The 22,201-nt window shown below is 41.2% G+C and overlaps 1 protein-coding gene across 2 annotated transcripts in view; it reads left to right on the forward strand.

Moving 5' to 3' along the window:
• The window catches only part of EOGT (EGF domain specific O-linked N-acetylglucosamine transferase), a 32,665-nt gene that overhangs the window by 6,320 nt on the left and 4,144 nt on the right, over positions 1 to 22,201 (forward strand). For both annotated transcript variants that reach the window (XM_082346200.1, XM_082346201.1), the window contains exons 5-15: positions 80 to 188; positions 2,001 to 2,095; positions 2,454 to 2,558; positions 6,264 to 6,370; positions 9,008 to 9,111; positions 15,052 to 15,144; positions 15,495 to 15,566; positions 15,713 to 15,799; positions 16,299 to 16,367; positions 18,590 to 18,651; positions 20,959 to 21,078. In XM_082346200.1, the coding sequence (XP_082202326.1) occupies positions 80 to 188; positions 2,001 to 2,095; positions 2,454 to 2,558; positions 6,264 to 6,370; positions 9,008 to 9,111; positions 15,052 to 15,144; positions 15,495 to 15,566; positions 15,713 to 15,799; positions 16,299 to 16,367; positions 18,590 to 18,651; positions 20,959 to 21,078 (1,023 nt within the window). The remainder of the gene's footprint in view (positions 1 to 79; positions 189 to 2,000; positions 2,096 to 2,453; positions 2,559 to 6,263; positions 6,371 to 9,007; positions 9,112 to 15,051; positions 15,145 to 15,494; positions 15,567 to 15,712; positions 15,800 to 16,298; positions 16,368 to 18,589; positions 18,652 to 20,958; positions 21,079 to 22,201) is intronic.

Raw genomic sequence — 22,201 nt, forward strand, 5'->3', positions numbered from 1 at the left:
ATTTAACACTTAGAAAGCAAATTTAAGGTCCAGAAAAAGTAAAAAGATGAATATCACAGAATTTTTTGTTTTCAAACAGGACGGACACTCTTGAATCAGCCCAGGAAATATTCTGGAAGCAAGCCGACTTTGGGTATTCTGGAGAGCGGCTGGAGGAACTCCACGTGCTCTGCCAGCCGAAGGGAATGGTGGGTGTTTAACCCCTTCATAAACGAGTGTGTTTATTCAGAAACACCCGTAGTATTTATTTATTTATTCGTTTATTTATTGAAGTATAGTTGATGTACAATATTATATAAGTTACAGACGTACAATATAGTGATTCACATTCACACTTTTAAAAGTTATATTCCATTTTTAGTTATTATAAAATATTGGCTATATTCCCTGTGTTATACAATATATCTTTGTAGCTTATTTTATACGTAATAACTTGTACCTCTTAATCCCCTACACTCATAGTGGTTAGATCATAATATAAAAACAAGATAGGTGGCACTATGAAAGGAATCCCTCACTGTCTGGTCCAGTGGCATCGGTAATACCTGCCCTGCCTATCTGCTATACCGTTTGTGAGAATCAAGCCAGCAAACATACAGAAAAGTGTTTTGCAAGCTGCAAAGTGCTAACAAACACAGCATGGTGAGGGTGTATCACGTGTCCCAAACTACTTGCAAGGGCATTTATAAAGATGTAATTTATCAACCTCTCTTCTTTAGTATATGTTGGGGGGAATAATTCTAAACCCAGAAATATTTTAATTGCCTCAAACTATGACAATCTGATATATGTTTGAAAGGAGGACATGGCCTCCAGCTGCTTTCAAAAACTGAATAGATGCTGTATAGTGCTTTTGGAGGGTGTCGCGTGAAGAACTTCAAGCAACTCTAGCAAGGTGGCTGAACCGCAAGATGGAGGCAAGGCGTTAACCTGCACTGCTGAGGGGTGTCTTTAACAGACGACGTTTTACACTTTGGCTGGAGTTTAGCTGTTCATGTGGAAAGGACAGGGAAGGGCCCCATCTCCACCTCGCACACCTCTTCCAAGGTGGTTTGCAGAATGCTTTCCTCACCAAGATCTGCCTTGTTAGGTTTTATTCTATCAGGGTATGACCCCTTACCAACTCCAGATTCCAAAACACCATTCAGGGGCTTCCGTGGTGGCACAGTGGTTAAGAATCCGCCTGCCAATGCGGGGGGCATGGGTTCGAGCCCTGTTCTGGGAAGATCCCACATGCCGCGGAGCAACTAAGCCCGTGCGCCACAACTACTGAGCCCACGAGCCACAACTACTGAGCCCGCGTGCCTAGAGCCCGTGCTCCGCAACAAGAGAAGCCACCGCAGTGAGAAGCCCGTGCACTGCAACGAGTAGCCGCCCACGCGCAGCAACAAAGACCCAACACAGCCAAAAATAAAAATAAATAAATTTATTTAAAAAACCAAAAACAAACAAACAACTCCTTTACCTCAGTGAGTTAGAAAACATGGCTCTCCCGCTGCTGTGGAGACAGAGACTCCCACAGGTTTTAAGGTTTGCAGAAAGTACCTCTAATTCAAATTGGCAAACTGCCCTTCCTGCCTTGCATTTTAATGACTCTGACGTGGGCATTCTTCCTTGTTTCCTTTGGCTGGTCTTTGGAAAATGCTTTTTCACATAGCTGTGGGGTTAGTGAGGGTTCTGACTGCATTATTTTTTTTCCAGGAGGGTGAAGTGGACCACAAATACAGCTGCTGACTCTCTAAAGTTTGAAGATGATAAACATTTAAGGGTGCGTCGTAGTAACCTAAAAGTGTGCAAATTGGTAAAAGTATGCTTGGCCAATGTCTGCCAGGGAGAAGAATCCTTAAACAGAAGTGGTCATCGGGAAGCACTTTTCATCACATCGTGTGGTTGGAACCTGAAGGCAACATGCTGTCAGCATGATGTCAAGCAAGTCCGGCCTGTCCTGAAATTGTTAATAATCGCAGTTATTTTTTTCTTATTTCTCAACCTTATTTCAGAATGACTCAAGTCTGGTGTGTTCCCGTTACCTTCAGTACTGCAGAGCGACCAATCTCTACCTTGATTTAAGAAACATCAAGAGAAACCACGACAGGTACTTCAGGGGTAGATGTTAAAATCTAAGGGAAATCCTGAAATATTTGCAGTTTCAGGATTTGCAAGCCTTGGATTTGCTTCCTAATAATATGGTGATGAGGTTGGGGAATGGGGGAGGGGATGGATGACCTGCATTGGTCATAATGAGTTGATCATTATGAAGCTGGGTGATGGGTACATTAGATTCCTTATACCATTTTGCTACTTTTGTGTATGTCTGAAATATTCTATTATAAAGAGTTAACTTCTAATGAAAAACTGATTTTGGAAATTGGCAAACCACTTTAGTTACAACCCACGTGTCTGAGTCATGAAACAATTTTCCAAACTCAACTTAATTTTTTGTTGTACACCAGATTTAAGGAAGATTTTTTCCAGAGCGGGGAAATTGGAGGACACTGTAAACTTGACATTCGTATGTTGATGTCTCAAGGCCAGCGCAAAAGCCCTCTGCAGTCTTGGTAAGATTTTTTTTTTGGGAAATATGTTTCTGAAATTTTGTCTTTATTATTGGTACTTGCAGATTTTGGTAGGGACTCTCAAATGGAAAATGTTACTCCATTTGTAGATAATTTGGCCTGAGCTTCTGGGGAGTGGTGGCTCCAGAGTGAATCATCAGTTGTTTCTGAATTAAATATGTATTTATAAAATATTAGGAAGTATGATATAGTACTTACTATTTGCTAATGAAAGAAAAAAGTTCAAAACTGAATTTTTTTAACTCCTCATAATTTCTGCATGTGTTTTGGGGAACATTTTTAAAAAATATACATTTATTGAAGTACATACCAAGCATATAGAGAAATGTACAGTTTGGATTATGAAAAAGTGAACCCACTTAAGTAACTCTTACCTGGGTCAAAAATAGACCATCACCCACCCAGGCTCCCTTCCAGACACAACCCCCACCCTCCTTTCCAAAGGTAAACACTACCCTGACTTTAAGCACCTTTGATAAGCTTTTTGAACTTTATATAAAGATTGGAGAACACATTTTGATTTAAAACATTTTGAATACTAAACTAGTTCTATCAAGAAATTTACCATCTCTAGATATTAAAGAATTAGGGTACTTTAAAAAGCTTTTTATTTTAAGATAACTTGAGATTTGTAGACATTTAAAAATAGTTTAAAGATGGTACAAGAAGTTTAAAAATAGTACAAGGAGTTTCCATTGTACCCTTACCCCAGCTTCCTCTAATGATAACATCTTACATAACCATAGCACAATGATCCAAACCAGGAAATTGACATTGGTACAATATTATTAACTAAACACGTTTGGATTTTATCAATGCTTACATGCATTTTTTATTTTTTAGGGGGATGTATAGCTCTATAGAATTTATATCATATGCTTAGGTACACGTAACCACTATTACAGTCACGCTACAGAACTGTTCTGTCATCCTAGAAATTGTCATGCTCCCCTTTACAGTCACACAGGACACTCATATAATGTTCATTTTTTTCTTTTTATTGAGGTATTGTTGATGTACAATATTATATGTTTCAGGTATATAACATAGGGATTCACAATTTTTAAAGGTTATGCTCCAGTCATACGTAGTATAAAATATTGGCTGTATTCCCTCTGTTGTACAATATATCCTTGTAGCTTATTTATTTTATACCTAATTGTTGGAACCTCTTAATCCCCTATCTTGCCCCTCCGCAATTCCCTCTCCCCATTGGTAACTGCCGCACCAATTTACATTCCCAACAACGGGGTATGAGGGTTCCCTTTTCTCCACATCCTTGCCAACATTTGTTATTTGTGTTCTTTTTGATGATAGCTATTCTGACAGGTGTGGTTTTGATTTGCATTTCCCTAATGATTAGCGATGTTGAGCATCTTTTCATGTGCCTGTTGGCTCTCTGCGTGTCCTCTTTGGAAAAATGTCTACTCAGTTCTTTTGCCCATCTTTTAATGGAATTGTTTGTTTTTTTGATGTTGAATTGTATGAGTTCTTTATATATTTTGGATGTTAACCTCTTATCTGTCATATCATTTGCAAATATAGTCTCCCATTCTGTAGGCTGTCTTTTCATTTCGTCGACTGTTTCCTTTGCTTACAACTGCTTTTAAGTTTACTTAGGTCCCGGGACTTCCCTGGCGGTCCAGTGGTTAAGACTCCGCGCTTCCACTGCAGGGGACACGGGTTTGATTCCTGGTCAGGGAACTAAGTTCCCACATGCCGTGCCACTTGGAGTGGCCAAAAAAAAAAAAAAGTTTACTTAGGTCCTATTTGTTTATTTTTGCTTTTATTTCCTTTGCTTTAGGAAACAGATCAAAAAAAATAGTGCTGTGATTTATGTCAAAGAGAGTTCATTTTTGAGGTCAAACATTCATGCTAAGTAAACCATTCAGGATAACGGTCTATCATTTTACTCTCTGCAATGCAGGATCTTACTTGACTTAACAGACTTTTGCAGTAGGACTTCCTGTTTTCTCGTGGGTATTTTGATTCCTAGCACACTTTGATATCTGAGATCCAAAATGAATATTTGATATTTGCTTCCCACTATCTTTTGATATCATGATAGTTCCCTAGGGTGTATTTGTATTAGTTATTGCTGTATAATAAATTACTCAGACATTTAGCAGCTTAAAACAATAAACATTTATTTTCTCACGAAGTTTCTGACAGCCGGGATTTGGAGGCAGCTTAGCTGGGTGGCTCTGGCCAGGGTCTCTGAGGAGGTTGCAGTCACGCTGTTGACCAGGGCTGAAGCCATCTCTAGGCTCAGCTGGGCCTGCAGAATCTGCTTCCTAAGCTCGCATGTCATCTTTGGGTTTTCTTGTCTGGCTGTTGGCCAGAGGTGTCATTTCTTTACCATATGCGCCTCTCCCTAGGGCTACTGAGAGCATGACAGCCAGCTTCCCCAAGAGCGTGTTGTCTGAGAAAGAGAGAGAGAGTGAGAGGGAAAAAGAGAGAGAGAAAGAGAGAGAGAGAGAGAGCACAAGCATGTCCCAAGATGGAGGCCTCGATCTTTTTATATCCTAATGTAGGAAGTGACCACCATCACTTCTGCCATATTCTGCTCATTAGAAGTGAATCACTAGGGCTTCCCTGGTGGCGCAGTTGTTAAGAATCCGCCTGCCAATACAGGGGACACGGGTTCGAGCCCTGGTCCGGGAAGATCCCACATGCCGCGGAGCAACTAAGCCCGTGCGCCACAACTACTGAGCCTGCGCTCTAGAGTTTGCAGGCCACAACTACTGAGCCCGCGTGCCACAGCTACTGAAGCCTGTGTGCCTAGAGCTGTGCTCTGCGACAAGAGAAGCCACCACAATGAGAAGCCCGTGCACCGCAACAGAGAGTAGCCCCCGCTCGCCACAACTAGAGAAAGCCCGCACGCAGCAACAAAGACCCAATGCAGCCAAAAAATAAATTAAATAAATAAATAAAAAAAAAAAAAAAAAAAGAAGTGAGTCACTAAGTCCAACTCACCCTCCAGGGGAGGATATTCATCTCTACCTCCTGAAGGAAGAAGTATCACAGAATTTGTGGACCTGTTTTTGAAGCCACTACAAATAAATATTTCAGCATTATGTGTGTTTTAAAAGGCTCTATTTGATATTTGTCTTACCTCAGACATGGTCTCAAAGATGAAGAGTTACAGCGATCTTTAGGTTAACTTGTGATTGTCTTCTTTTGTATGGAAGAAAATTGTACCAAGTGGCTTCCAAAGTTGTTTTCCGAGAAACAGACTTTCTTTTCCTCTGGGAAGCATAGCTGTCTGCTGTTTTTTCTAGGCACTTGGTAATTCTAGGAATGCCATCTTTCTCAGAATCCAAGAAGGTTCTCTGGGTCAATGTTACTTCTGAGCCTCGTCAGACTGCAAGAAACCTTTTTTAATCTTCCCACTTTACTGGTAGAGTTTTTTGGTCAACTCTATGTGTAAATTTTTTCTTTGTCAGCAAAGTTCCCAGTTGGTCTTGCACATTAGGCTGAAATTTAAAATCATTTTTGCTTTTTGTCTCAACATTAAAATCGATATCAAGTTACATAAATGTTAGTAAGTTTGAGAAGTTCCACATGTCTTTATAAGAGTGTTTTCTAGAAATAAAATCTGCTTAATGAACAGATCCTAAGTTACAAGGTTTCAGTAGGAAGTCCAGGAGGATCCCTTTGAAAGTATCTCTTGATTCTTAATTCCAGGTTTGCTGAGCTACAAAGCTATACTCAGCTCAACTTCAGACCAGTAGAAGATGCTAAGTGTGACACTGTTATTGAGAAACCAACCTACTTCATGAAACTAGATGCAGGTGAGAAGTTAATTTGTCTGTTATTTATTTATTGGTTAATGTGGTTTTGTTCCTTTTTTTGATATATGTATTCCTATAATTTGGGGGGCAATGTGACATTAAACAATAGATTTGCTTTTTGCTTTCTTCTTGTGAAGAAGTGAACTAATTTGAACTTCCCACTGTTTTATATTTTTGGCATGCTAGAAGAAACTTTCACATTTATATCAAATGACTCAATCAAAATCAAAAGATGAGAGGAGAAAGACTGGGTACCCCTTTTGTAACTACATTCACCCCATGTAGTTTCTCTAATCGCTTGATTTAGCTTGTGCTTCAGTAGAACTCTTTAAAAATTAAAAACCGTGTATATAGTGCAGGTGGGAAAGGAAGGCCCATGACCTCTTCTGGCAAACTTTCTGGTATCATCTCCGTGACTAAAGTTAACTTAAAATTTTTTTGGAAGTTAGCTCTGCCATATATTCTTGAAAAAAAAAGTTAAAATTATTTTCCTAGTTAAGGTGATAGCTTCTAATTCTCCACATGCAGGCGCAGCTTTTGCTTTGTGAACTCGTTGCCCTGGAAGGGAGCAACAGAAATCGTACTCTGTTATCTCTCTCATTACAAGAGATGGAGGTTTCTATGCCGCACCACATCCAAATTCATGAGAGGCTGGGCTCAAGGTGAAATATAGAGAGCCGCCTGTCACAAATCTTTCAGAATTCCTCTAATTTATTGATCATATTTTTAATGTGCTCTGCCTTCTGAAGCCCTAAGTGTTATATTACAAAGTATGAGGTTCAGAAATCAGACAAGTTTAGGTTTTGGAAATGAGAGCAGGTAAAACTGCTGTGTTCAAGGTCCTGACTCATTTTTAAAATATGCAGATTAAAATGGGGCGAAGAAAACACTGATCTGCCTGAAAAAAGGGTTGAACATGTGCGAACAGTTAAATTTATGTAGCTACTTATGCAATAAAGGATGTAAAGTAGGAATAATAGGCCAGGGTAGACATGTGTCATTTCTTTCCTGTATTCATAACTCTGCCTTTTTCTTCTGCCTTATGCTGTCATACAGCGTTCCTTTTCATATTAACTCTTACCTTGAGAGAATGAGTATTCCGCAGAACAAGACTCATTTGGGGCCCATTTCTTGAGGACAGAGCCTGCGTTTTCTCCCTATTTTATAAATCCTCCTGGTACCAAGTGCTATTTTGTGCATTCAGCATCCCTCAATAAATGTTATAAACTTGCTGAACGATTCATGAGAGAGCTAACGTGTGCTGTGTGCTAACCTGGGAAAAGCGGATGGGTTGCCATAGAACTTTCTTTTTCTTATTTATTTGAAAATATGCTCTTTGGCAAGATTTTTCTGGGTGAAAAAAGAAGTCCCTCTAAACATTCATCTGAGATACCAGTCTAAAAAGAATGGAGTATTTTTTTCCTTTTTCTTGTCTTTGTTGAGATATAATTGGCATCCAGCACTTTATACGTTAAAGGTGTATAGCATAATGACCTGACTTTCATAAATGGAGTCCTTTTTACTCTTATCTTCTGGCACACAACGTTATTATTCGCTTTGGGAATGAAGTCAGAATATTTTATGACTTCTGCTTTTGAGAGTCACTGTTTTTCTTTTATTCAACATGTTCCCTTCTTTAAAGTGCATGTTTTAAATGTTAGTTCTTGGAATTTTATCCCATTTGGATTTGTACATTTCCAGGTTGAATACTGGGTCCTGCATACCTAAGTGGAGAAAGAGAAAGGGGAGAGAGAGGGGGCAGAAGACAGAGAGAGAGAGAGACTGAGAAAGAGGAAGAGAGAGAGAGAGATTGAGAAAATGTTCAGTTTCTTATGAATGCCGGACTTAGGAACTTAAAAATAGCAGCACCGCCCTCCCCTTTCCTCTGACCCAGCAGGATCCAGCTGGTCTTCACTAAGTTTTGACTTTGTGCCAGGTGCTGGGCTGGGTACTTTAGGTACATTACCTAAAAGCTGGCACCTAAGTATATTGATTTCCGATCTCTGGTAGGAAAGCTAAAGCTTTGGAATTTACAAACTTGCCTGAGTACTTGCTCATAATTCAACTCAGTTCTTCTGACTCCAGAGTTCATGCTCTTTTAATTAGGACATGAGACATTCAGCTCTTTTCAGTGATAGTTGGTTAATGTTTTCCCAAGAAGCAATATAAGTAGTGATTAAATAGGAGAACAAGAGACAGGAATGAAAAATACCAAAATGTTAATAGTTGCCATCATTGTCAATACTTCCATGATGACCAGGTGTCCATTGATTTAAAAACAATAAATGATCATAAAAATAGTGATTAGTCTTCAAGGTTCACCCCATATTGAGTTAAATAGGCTTCTGTTATTTTTTCTGGGAACGTAACGATCATTTGTTTCTTAGTGTATATGGGAAAATTTATTCCTAATTTCCAATTTGAAAGTGAATTTTTGAACACAGTCAATCTGTCAGCTGAGAACTACCTGTGTACTGATCATTTTAGGTTTGGAAAAACTCTTAATTCCCCCCCACCCCCCCCACTGATTTCAGCTAAAAGTCTATCATACTATAAGTAGATGGAGTAGAATAAAAATTGTGTAATCATTTGTTCTTCGGGGTTAATTAACATGGATTTCTTTTTTTCCAATCCTAGGTGTTAACATGTATCACCACTTCTGTGATTTCATCAATCTTTATATTACTCAGCACATTAATAATTCCTTCAGCACAGATGTGCACGTTGTGATGTGGGACACAGTAAGTAAAAACAGGCTCTCCGCTTCAGCGCTGTCTTTGCCTTGCTCAATACCTGTGTGGCTCTGACCTTGTGCACTGGAATTTTCTAAGACACACACATTTACATATACTCATGTACACCCAGACATCCATGTGTGTGCAGTTGTGTGTGAATGCCTCTGTGTGGCTGAATTTACATGCAGGTGTAACGTATGGGCAGATACAGGTGTATGCATATACCTTTATTCCTGGAATTTTAGAATGAGGTTGTAGAAGATTTCTTTCCCCCTTTGGGCAGGTGGAGCTCAAGTTTCCTCTGAGATGGGCATAAAAGACTGTCATTCACTTAACCTCCGTGACTCGCCACATGACCCATGAGAGGAGAGCTTGCCTCTGTTTACAGTTTGGCCTCTTGTAATTACCATCCGTTTTGCTTCGTTGCAGCTTCCTTGTTATTTCCTGCTTTATGCCAGGTTGTGCCATGTGTATCTGCACATGAATACACATGTTGAATCCCGCCTGCTGTGGGCTTATTAGTTTTTAGTGCAGTCTTTTCTTCCTTCTTTTCTTTCTTTGCCTGCCTTTCCCCTGCTTTTCCCCTCCACCATCCCAGGTAACCCCGGGGAGTTGCCCCAGTGCTCTCACCTGTGAAATGGGATTATTACAGTATCTCCCTCAGTGTCATTTTGAGGATGAAGCCTATCGTGTGCGAACAGTCACCATGCCTGGTCCACAGCACATGGGCTCTGAATGTGAACCATGACAGCGACAGTGGGCAGGAGAACACGTGGTGTATAGAGAACACGTGGTGTATAGTGTGCACGCAAAAGGCTGCCTAACCTGGGCGGTGAGAACACCCACGGAGAAGTCATCACAGGGTCAGCCAGCCATTCCAACGCCCAGGGCGCTTATAGGCCCCCTTCTTGTCCTGAGTCTGTTTGGAAGGCTGGCGCAGGGGAACCATGGTTTGCTGGCAGGGCAGCATCAGGCATTGTTTCCGGGGAGTTCTAGCAGCCCACACGGCACAGCTCAGACGCAAGGAGACGGGGTCCACCTGGGGCAGCTACAGATCCCATGGGGGCCAATACCTTCTGGAACAACTGCGTTGGCCAAGCCCCCAGGATCCTGAGAGACACGACCGGTCACAGGAGTCCTTGCACTCTTTCCCGGTCCACATGCACTGTACCCATCGGGTGTCTTTTAAAATATAAACAGTGCGACCTAGAGCACAGGGGAGGCGTACTGTCTTGTTTCCAGAGAGCAGAGCTAGACCGTTAACTGAACGTCAGGTTCTTGTGCAGACGGGGAACTAGTTTTGCTAATGCTTTTTTTGCTGCTAGGAGGCTGGTGGCAGAGCTGTGTGGAGAGGTTTTCATGACCGTGTCTCCCTAGGCCTGTAGTAGTTTGATTTCGTGTCTGACTGATGGGAATGGGTTCTAATATTCCTGGCATGCTAACGCTCCCTTTTAGTTTCCTTCTTTGTACGGATTTTCGTTTCCCTCTTGGGTTCCAGTTTTGCTGCCACCTCAGTTCCATTTCTTGGCAATGTTTCAGGGAGCAAGTGTTTCCTTTCCTTTCCTCTTTGTGCGTAAGGCTGTGGCTTCCAGGCCACGTTAACCAGCTATTGGCAGCCCTGAATGATTAACTCGGGTCGTTGTGCTTTTTTTTTTTTTTTTTTTTAAATTACATTTGATGTTATCTCATTTAACGCGCACAAGCCTCCGTGGGCTAGGGTTTTTGTTCGTTTATTTTACAGATGAGGAAGCTGAGGCTTTTGAGCGGCAGGCGGTGTCTCCAGGATGGCACAGTCAGCCAGGGGGTGAGACAAGGGTGCCCGTCCAGGGAGTCTGCCCGCAGACCTGTGCCCTGCCACCACAGTGCTTTATCGCCTCCCTGCAGAACTTGTTAAGTGGGTGGAAAGTTTTCCAGAAGCTTCCTTGTGCCTTGTTGCATGCTTTTCCGTGGCTTCCTCTAGTGGATTGGGTTAAACCCAGCCAGCTTCTACAAACTCCCCCTTCTCGCTGCCTGCTGGGGTGGAGTGAAGAGAATGCATGACCACCACAGGCCTCCCTGGTTGCTCAGTTTACTGGGTGTGTGATGTTAGTGCAGCCTGACCTCGACTGCCCTGGACATGCAGGATGCATTTAGCCGAGCGGGTTGGCCTCCCTGATGTGACCTCCCTCCTCTGCTCCTCTCTGTGCGTCCGTTTTAAACCTGTTTTCTTGGTCAGAGAGGCCTTTGCTAGTTGCTCAGTCAGGGTCTCAGGACAGGCGAGGGCCAGGTTGTTCCAGAACTGAGGCCCACAGGATCCTGTGGGTTGGACGGCGATGGTAGTGAGGTGTTGTGTGGCCGCCGACCGGTTCTCTTTGGCTGGTGAGGCACTGATGGAAGCAACCCTGCCTCCCCGAGGCTGACGGTGCTTCAAACCCCCCACGGTGGACGGTGTTGCCATAGAGCCAGTCCTGAAGGCCTCGGGCGAGCTGTGCGCCCAGGGGAAGAGCAGGGAGGTGGCAGTGGCCGCAGGTCAGATCCTAGGGACATTTTACGAACTGTCCCACAAGGAAGCCTCTGAGCCCTCCGCCTCTCGTCCACACAGAGCTCAGCAGTCTGGCTGCCCTTCAGGCGCGGGGCTTCCTCGGTGGGATCGGGCACGGCCTCCAACCTCGAGCCATATGCAATGAGGGACACTCCTGCGGATGCATTTCTGGGCACAGCAGGGTTGCACACAAGGAACAGTAGTATAGCTTTATTATTGCCATTTTTAATTACGCAAGTAAGACCAGGTTATGATGAGTTCAAACAACACAGAAGTATGTAAAGTTAAAAAAAAAATTCTCCTTTGTCTTCTCCAATTCCATTTCCCTTGAAGGTAACTGCGGTTAACATGTGTGAGAGTCCCTTGGGAGACTTTATTTCTTTTTTTTATCATTATTTTTAAACTCTCTAGGAGTTAAGCCAGCATCTTATTTATTTATTTATTTTTGGCTGTGTTGGGTCTTCGTTTCTGTGCGAGGGCTTTCTCTAGTTGCGGCAAGCGGGGGCCACTCTTCATCGCGATGCGCGGGCCTCTCACTGTCGTGGCCTCTCTTGTTGCGAAGCACAGGCTCCAGTCGCGCAGGCTCAGTAGTTGTGGCTCACGGGCCCAGTTGCTCCGCGGCATGTGGGATCCTCCCAGACCAGGGCGCGAACCCCCTGCATTAGCAGGCAGACTCTCAACCACTGCGCCACCAGGGAAGCCCCCTGGGAGACTTTATTTTAATAAGTGTAAATATATCCTTTTACAACATTTAGGTAAGGATTTATATAAGGATATATATATTATGTAAAATTTGTATAAGGATATGTTTGTATCCTTATAGAAAATAAAATATGTTCTCTTATATTGCTAACTTAATATTATATGATGGGCATCTTTCCAAGTCAGCACATTTAGGATTATCATTTCTTTAGTGGTTGCATGCTATTCCATTTGCTGGATGTCATGGATGTTTGGTGGAAGCCTTAATGTGTGTATTTACCTCTGTCCCCACCCTGATCACATTTAATTTGTTTCCGGTTCTTTGCTCTTTACGGAAACGCTGTCCTGAACATCCTTTTCACATACATACGTCTTTACATAGTCATCCTAGCATTTCTGCAGGGCAGATTCCTATAACTGGAATTTCTAAGTCATAGGCTGTTCAAGTTTGAGATATACACAAGAGGAAATTCTATGTCATCTTTCAGAATATCCAGATATTCTTCATCATAAGACTGGAAAATCCCACCTTCCCCTGTGGCAGATAATTTGAATTTCAGGGACTTCTAGAGAAGAAGCTTCTAGAGGTGGTTATTACTGAATACTACATGATTTCTCTGAAAAGGGACCAGTCAGGATTACTTTATTTTATTATTAAATTTTCCTTTCAAAGGTATCTTATTTTATCCCAAGTATTTTTTCTCAGGAAACTGTCTGGAATCACTTCTTTTAATTGCCCTTTATTTATTATTGAACCAAAACAGGGACATTCAATTTTTGATGGTGTTGAGAAGGACCTTTATTAGAACAGCACTGGAGAAACATCGAAGGAAAGAATTTTTATTTTTTATCACCACATCTAACAGTTCTCAATAACTTTGAAATAACTCTAATATGTGCAACATAAAATTTTCAAAATCTGAAAAAAAAGAATGCTGTAAAGATAAAAAGACATGAACATAATGAACGTCATGTATAACTAACTGTAGACCTTGAATGTAACCCTACAATATGTATTTCTTACTTCTTTTGGCTGAATTTTTCCATCTAAGTTCTACCATTTCAAAATAAATTGACCTCCTTCCTTCAGCTGATGGAGCATGTAATTAATTTCTACTTTTCAAAAATGAAATGCATTTGGTAAACGTACCAGAAAAAACTGGTTCTCATCGAAAGGCAACTGCCATATAGAGGTTACAAGCATGGAGTCTGGAACCAAAGAGACTGGATTTAATCCCAGCCCTGTAAATGCAGCAGTTCTACAGTTGAGGCAAATTACTTAAACTTTGTCTCAGTTTCCTCATCTGTAAAATGGGGATAATGGTATTCCCTTGCTCATTAAGTTAGTGGGGTGGTTTAATGTGTTAATAATGTCAAGTTCTTAGAACAGTACCTGAGATGAAGGAAGTATGCAAGATACTATTAATATTATTATTATTGGGACTTCCCTGGTGGCACAATGGTTAAGAATCCGCCTGCCAATGCAGGGGACACAGGTTCGAGCCTTGGTCTGGGAAGATCCCACATGCCGTGGAGCTACTAAGCCCCTGCACCACAACTACTGAGCCTGCGCTGTAGAGCCCGTGAGCCACAACTACTGAGCCGGTGTGCCACAACTACTGAAGCCCACATGCCTAGAGCCCGTGCTCTGCAACAAGAGAAGCCATCGGAATGAGAAGCCTGGGCACCGCAACGAAGAGTAGCCCCCGCTCGCCGCAACTAGAGAAAGCCCATGCGCAGCAACAAAAACCCAACGCAGCCAATAAATAAATAAATAAATAAATTTTAAAAGTATATTATTATTATTATTATTACTCACTAATGTCAATGGGGAATTATGTTACTCATTAATCAATAGGGACATCATTTCCTAGAGTTACATTCATTATGTTTTTAATGTTAAAACTTTCAAGGCATTTTCTTGCTCTCAGATTTCTTTCCAAAAGTGTATTCTGTCTGCTCTGATGGGTTTTGCTCCCTGAGCATATCACAGTGTGTACAACAGGTGGTGTACGTATGTGTTGTGTGTATCTGTGATTTAGATAGAAAATTCACGGGGAAAAAACCCCCACAATGACTGCAATTTTAAGGACATGAGAATAAAACGGACTAGGATGGAAAACTAAGATTATAATTGTGGTGATTATTTCTGATGATATTACATCAGATTAGGGACTTGCTCAGGCCCAAGATGAAAATACATTTTTTTTCTATGGATTTTACGAGCTTATTTCGGATTGCTGGTTCTTTTTTTTTTTTTTTTTTTTTTTTTTAAAGCACTTTTCTTTTTTTTTTTTAATAGCTACTTTATTTATTTATTTTATTTTATTTTTGGCTGTGTTGGGTCTTCGGTTCATGCGAGGGCTTTCTCTAGTTGAGGCAAGTGGGGGCCACTCTTCATCGCGGTGCAGGGACCGCTCTTCATCGCGGTGGGCGGGCCTTTCACTATCGCGGCCCCTCCCGTCGCGGGGCACAGGCTCCAGACGCGCAGGCTCAGTAGTTGTGGCTCACGGGCCCAGTTGCTCCGTGGCATGTGGGATCTTCCCAGACCAGGGCTCGAACCCATGTCCCCTGCATTAGCAGGCAGATTCTCAACCACTGCGCCACCAGGGAAGCCCGGATTGCTGGTTCTTAATACTAAGAAGCTAATTCAGGTATTTTCTCACATTTTTGAAAAGCCACGTTTAGCCAAATTCCCTAACTTATTTTGTTTCCATTTTCAGAGCTCCTACGGATATGGTGACCTGTTCTCCGATACATGGAAAGCATTTACTGATTATGATGTTATACATTTGAAAACTTATGATTCCAAAAGGGTACTGGAAACTTTACTGAAATGTCTGTAAATAACTGTCATTACAGATGACTCACTCATCAAATAAATATTTAATCTGAGTTTCTATGAGCTATTACCATTGATTTCTAACTCAGTTTCTTTTGTAATAACTAGAATCATCATGGTTATTAACCATGTAGCTTTTAAAACCTTTTGCTCATAGCTTTTCCAAGAATATGAATTTCACTTGAGTGAAATAATTGGCTATGCAAAATATTCTGATGCAAAATAGAGATTAATTAATTTTTTTTTTCTGTAATCATTAGTGCTGTTTTGGTGTGAAGGGTGCAAACTGTGTTCTCTTACCTTTTAAAATATCTTCATTCTTAGGTATGTTTTAAAGAAGCTATTTTTTCCTTACTCCCCCGGATGAGATACGGACTCTTCTATAATACCCCTCTGGTAAGCATGTCATCTGCGGTTAACATTCCTATTCAGAGAATGTATTCTTGATGGATTTTAAGATAACACTTACATATAACTTGAGAACATCTTAAATAGTAATGCAGATATTATACATTGTAATAGGAAATATTTTATTATTTTAGATATCTGGCTGTCAAAATACCGGATTATTCCGGGCATTTTCCCAGCATGTACTACACAGACTGAACATCACACAAGAGGGTCCCAAGGTAATGACTACATTATGGGTTCTGAGGTGGGCTTGACTTTTCACCCCAAATAAAAATCAATATCAGCTTTGCAGAAAAAGGAGATCATCAGCAGACAGTGTTTTCTGACCTGGAGTGATTTGAAATCAGATGTTAACAACCGAGGAAATTTCAATAAACTAAGAGATAGTGGAAGAATGTTGTTTTTTTCTCTTTCTCTTTTCCCTATATCTCTCCATCCTTCCCCAAACCCCTACCCAGCGCACATAAACTCTGCCCCCAAATCCACCCAACCAAGCAAAAAGAAGTAGTGCAATGAACGGGTTTTGCCTTCTGTGGCTAAAGTGGATGCATTTTTATCCCCTGAGAGAACTGTGAAGAAATCAGGCTAAAAAAAAAAAAAAAAAGTTTCATAAAGGTATCCTTATTGAGTTTCGTCTCTCGGTGAAAATCACATTTTAAGTTCAGTTGTTCATTTATCTGTCCAGGCACACACAGCATTATTTTGCCTTTTCCACAGGATGGAAAAATTCGAGTCACCATTCTCGCACGGAGCACAGAATACCGGAAAATACTCAACCAAAATGAGGTTAGTTTTTGGGATGCATTTTTAATAGCGTCATATTGAATTTCACTTCCTATGACTGATGTGCTTTATTTTTTTCACATCATACTAAATGCTTTGATTTGAAATTATTAGCTTTTAGAAAAGTCTGATGGCTGTGCCCAGTTTATTTATTGGATTTCTACTGGAAGTCATCAAACCATCCATTGCTGAATGAGCTTTGCCTTACTGTAGACGTTCATCTGCACCACCTCAGTGTGGAAGCAGAGACAAAACTGCCTGAGTCCTGCCTTTGCTGCCATGGCTTGCCAAACTTTTTGTCTCTGGGCAAAGTAGCAGCAAAACGATGGGAGAGTATCTTTGGGGACATGGCTGATAGACTGTGGCAGGACTGTGGCAGCCAGCAGCAGATTAAGTTGGAAAAGTCTCCATCCTTTTCATGGGTGTCTTAGAAACTGTTTACCTCTTAGCCTCCCTGACTCATTTCAACAACATCAATTCATAAATTATACTTAATATCAAGGAGATCACCATGGAAGCCGTCCTACAACAGCATGACTGGACGATGTCCTTGCAATAGTAAGGTTTACTCGAATGCGGATGGCCTCTAGAAGCTGGAAAAGGCAAGGATTCTCCCCTAGAGACTCCAGAAGGGGTGCAGCCCTGCCTACACCTTGATTTCATCCCAGTGAGGCTTCTGTCTCTTTGTGTAGGACTTTTATCCTACAGAACCATAAGAGGATAAATTGTATTGTTTCAAGATGATACGTTTGTAGTAATTTGTCACAGCAGCAAATAGAAAATGAAGACACAGAGAGATGAAACTGACTTATTTATTTGTAAATCACTCTGGCTTCAAGAGTAGGAGTGGGGAGATTGATTAAGAGCTGTTGCCCCGATAAGAGTTTAGATGAAGTGGGTGACAGTAGGGATGACAAAATAAGTGGTTTCAGGATATATCTTGGAGATAAAGCCTATGATACTTATTGTGGGAATGTACAGTTGTAGCCTCAGGTACGGCCAGGAGAGGTAGTGAGAATCAAGCGTGAACTCCTGGGCTTTTAGCTGAAGCAGTTCAGTGGACTTGAGATGGGAGGGAAATTGGGGGCAGGTTTTGATGGGTAAAATGTTTCACACGGATTAATTTGGATGCCTAGCAGGCTGATCCAAATTATGTGATTAGCATCTGTTCTTGAGATGCATATGGATTATGGAGGACGTGAACGTATGGTGTGACGAGGCATTGATTGTGAGCCGTGGGGATGGAAGAAGTGAACAGTGTAAGTATGTGTGTTCTAAACACCTGGAAATAAAAACATCAAGTAATGCAATGTTGGGGTAGACAAGTGAGAAGCCTCATTAGCAGGCAGATCCATAGTATGTATTGATAGAGGTAACAGGTATTGGCTGCAATTATGTACCAAGTATATTGCAATGTGTTCCCCATACCTGTACTGCAACTTTCCCAGCAAACCGAAAATATAGGTATTTTATTATTATTCTCTATTCTGGGCAAGGACACTGAGGCTTATAGGTTAAAAAAACAAGCCCGAGGTCACCCAGCTAATGAGCAGAGAAGAAAGCACCTTTCTCTTTTCCTTGACTCGTGAATAGATAGCAAAACCCAGATGCTCTCATTAAATGATGGTTCACGCAATCCTGCCCTACTTCAAGTTTAGAATCGTGAGGGACATAGAGAACCATGACGATGCATTTGATGATTGATTAATCGTGCTTAGTTGTTTTCTCTTCGCTAAAAGTATAGTTGTTTTCCTGCGTAGAGATGCTGAAAATGTTTTTCTGCCCGGAATTTAGTGTTTTCGGTGGATGAGGTTCCAAAGCACTAGGGGTTTGTCTGAAATGAGATAATGGGTAGGAAGAAAATTCTGGAACCAAGTAGGTACCCAACGAATATATGTTGAAAGTTGAGGGACTAACTATTGGAATAACAGTAGCTAACACTTCATGTGCGTCTATGTCAAGCCCTTTGCTCTTACGAAATGTCACCCCGCAGCCTCATAGCAACTCAGAGCAGTGCAATTTTAGGGAGGTAGCGTATCCTCCCTAAAATGCAGGCGTGGAGCCTGTACTTGAAGTCAGTTAAGGGTTAAACACAATAGACATGAAGGATATTTAACGCTTGAAAAATATTTTATATGAAAAATAAAAATTTGGGGACTCCAAGGTAAGTAAAACAGAAGAGAAGGAAGGAAAAGAAATTCTAAAGATTTCTCTTATTTTCCCAGCTCGTAAATGCACTGAAAACGGTATCTACATTTGAGGTCCAGATTGTCGATTATAAGTATAAGTAAGTAATAACCCACTCTTGGGCAGACACTGTCGTCTTTGGCTTTGATGAGTTAATGGGGGAGAGGAAGGACTTTGCGAATGGGAGTTGTTGGCGCATGTAGACCTGGAAGGGACAAGCGGACGCCATCGGTGAATGAAATGGGCAGGTGAGGACCCCGGGCGTAGGGGGCGGAAGCTCTTCAGCTGTGAGGGGCCTCATGTTGCCGCACCATCCCTTTTTTTAAAGAGAAGTGATGAATCCTGATTTTCATTTGAAATTTCTGAATTTCTAAAAGACGGCAACTAATTCTGAATTTTTAAGAAATGTTGTAGGCTTCATTTGCCTGCTAGCTGCTGGGTTTCAACTTCTGACCTACAATTATGGGAATAATTAAGGGAATAATTTGAGGTTCATCAAATAATATGAGGTTTCTAAAAATCTTTTCAAATATTTACATTTCTTTTAAAATTCTGATACAAGTAAACAGCTTGGAAAGACAGAATCTGCCTATCATTTACTGTCTAGGTAACCCGTGTTGACATGAAAACAATAATACTGTAAAGATAATTCATGTTCTTGGTAGAAAAGGTCAAGCAGTATAGAAAAGTTCCAAAGGAAAGTGAAAACTTTTCTCTCCCTCCTTTGCCCACCCACAATCATAGTCTTGTTTTCGAAACATTTTTTCTATGTAAGAAAAAAAAAGTATACATATACCAGCATAGGGTGCCTGACGCAGCTAGGTTTAAGCTTATTGATAAGTGTGGGAGTTTCGCACCTCATTCATTATACATTTGTTCATTTATACAACACATCTTTATCAGGTACCTACCATGGGCCGGTCACCAGGCTTCGCAGTAGGAATGCAGTTATGGAGGAAGCATGGCTCTTGTCTTGAGGACCTCAGACACTGAATATGAATAAACAGCAGTTGCAAGAACAGCTGTCATTTATTGAGACTTACTCTCATGCTTCCCTAGCTCTGTCTCATCTCCCTCTTCTTGTGAGGTTGGCGAAGCTGTTCCTATTGGACAGGTGACACTTCGCCACGGTGACTCCCCTCATTGCCACCTGAGGAAAAATGTGGAGGTAGAAGAGGGCCCGGGGTCAGGATGAAAGAACTGGGGGTGGGGGCACCTCTGAGGCTCTGTCGCTGACTGGCTTTGAAGAATACGTAGGGGTTTCCCAGGTGAAGGAAGAGTGACAGTAAATTCAGACCTTGCCAATCTGAGGGACACAGTCGTAACCTAACGGCGTCGAGGTTTGTGAGTCCTGATCTTCGGGCCTTTCCCAGAAATAATAACTCCACAGATATATTCCCCCAGATGAATGCCCCTCCTTGCCTCGGTATCGGTTGGCATTCCTGGGGAAACTGAGGCACATGTACCTCGTGTGAGACACACTTGGTGCCTTTGTCTCCCTTCCCTTGTGCGGGGTGTGGGGTTTCTGTTCTGCTGGGAGAGGAAGCTCTTTAAAGAGGTGAAGCTGATTAAGAGGAAATTTGCTTTCCCTTCTTAGATGCCAGCGGATCTATTTATTTTTCTTCACTTTGAGTGGGTGGGACTGGGAGATCGGATTCCATTATGTTTATTCAGAGTGTTAGCCTCTGGCCAGCATTTCTTCCCAGCCTCACTGACTTTCAGTTCAGAGTTAGCACATCTTTTAGTGTCTTGAATTCAAAGACTACTTTTACAGTCCCAAGGTGCATAAAATTGTGGATTTATCCCTCCTAAATCCACAAAGACAGGAAAATGCCCTCATGGCATCCAAGGCAATCTTAGGAGTACCCAGATGGCAATTGAATGACTCAAATCACACAAGGAAGAATTTATTTTATTTTTAAAAAATTCCTATATGATTTTAAGGAAATAGTTTTCAGTTTGGTGTGAATATATCATAGCATCACTCTAATGCTTGCTAATTTCATTTTTCATAAAGAGGGAGCAATCCTCAGGCTCAGAGCTTTGCCTTGCAATGTTATCTACCTAGATTGGAATAGTGCTTTTTAGTTTCGTTATATCTATTTTTACAGTTTTGTTCATGTCATGAGTTACTGGTTGTCCATTTAAGGCAGATATAAAAGTTTTCTTCTAAAATAAAATGTAAGTTTAAAAAAAAGTGAGCTTAACTTAGAGAAAATGTTATTAAGTAATTAAGTTGTTAATTTCTGGAGTAGATTTGAAATTGGCAAAAAGATATCATGGCAGGATGTGCTTTAAATTGGGAAAGATACTTGTGTAAATGCTGTTACCATGAATCATGAGCTTACTCAACTTAATACTTCCCCTCTCCTCCCCTTTTTTCTTTTGTTGTTCTTTATGTTCACAGGGAACTTGGGTTTTTAGATCAGCTAAGGATCACGCATAACACGGACATATTTATTGGAATGCATGGAGCTGGTCTTACCCATTTACTTTTCCTTCCAGACTGGGCTGCTGTGTTTGAACTGTAAGTGTTTGGGGACAGTTTTACATTGAGGCAGCTGATAATGCTTTTTCTGCCAGCTGAGGCTTTCATTCAGAGCATCAAAAGGCTTAATATTTAATCACTACAAAGAAGTCACATCATGTAGGCATCTAAAAAGAAAAAAGGACCTAAAACTAAAAATGTGAAGTCTGCAGCCTGCTATTGCCCTTAGCAAGCAAATATCTATTTCCTTCCCCATCTCAGCAGGATTCGGGAGATGTGAATCTACGGTTTCCTTCCTCTGAGTGCATTTCTGTGTTCCTGTCAAACTGAAAGCATCTCCCTGCAATCAGCGTGATTATTGTGTTAAAAGAGAGCCTGTGTGTTGCCCACCCGTGTTCATAGCCGCGTTTTTCCATTAGCCAAGAGGTGGAGGCAACTCAGTTGTCCATTGACTGTTGAATGGATGAACAAAATGTGATACACACACATCCAATAGAGTATTATTCTGCCTTAAAAAATAAAGAAATCCTATCCCATGCTATATGACAGGGATGAACCTTGAGGACATTATGTTAAGTGAAATAAGTTACTGTCAAAAGCACAAATACCATATGATTTCACTTATATGAGGTACGTAGAGTAGTCAGATTCATAGAGACAGAAAGTATAGAAGAGCGGTTGCCAGGAACTGGGGGGAGAGGTGAACGGGGACTTAGTGTTTAATGGGGACAGAGTTTCACTTTTGCAAAATGAAAGCATTCTGGAGGTTGGTCACATAACAATAAGGTATACTTACCTCTGAACTGTACACTTACAAATGGTTAAGATGGTAAATTTTATGTCATGTGTTTTCTACCACATTTAAAAAAAAGAGAAATAGAGAGTTTGAGTACCTGTATGCCTGGTGAAGAACACAGCTCCAAAACATAAGCCCACCTCTTTGCCAAGTGCTCGCTGATTCCATACACAGGGAGACTGAGGCCTCAAGGGGAAAGTAATTTTCCCAGAGTGTTCCTTTAACTCGGTGGTTGGTCATGGAGACATGGACTTCTCTCCTTTAATAATTCTACTCTGGATACCAATAGTGATTACTGTTACCTGATTTCCCCTCCTTGCATCGAAATATTTTGATTTTATGGTCACATTTTAAAAATGACTTGAC

The sequence above is a fragment of the Balaenoptera borealis genome (assembly GCF_965194805.1).
Source record: "Balaenoptera borealis genome assembly, chromosome: 12".
In the NCBI taxonomy this organism is placed as follows: domain Eukaryota; kingdom Metazoa; phylum Chordata; class Mammalia; order Artiodactyla; family Balaenopteridae; genus Balaenoptera; species Balaenoptera borealis.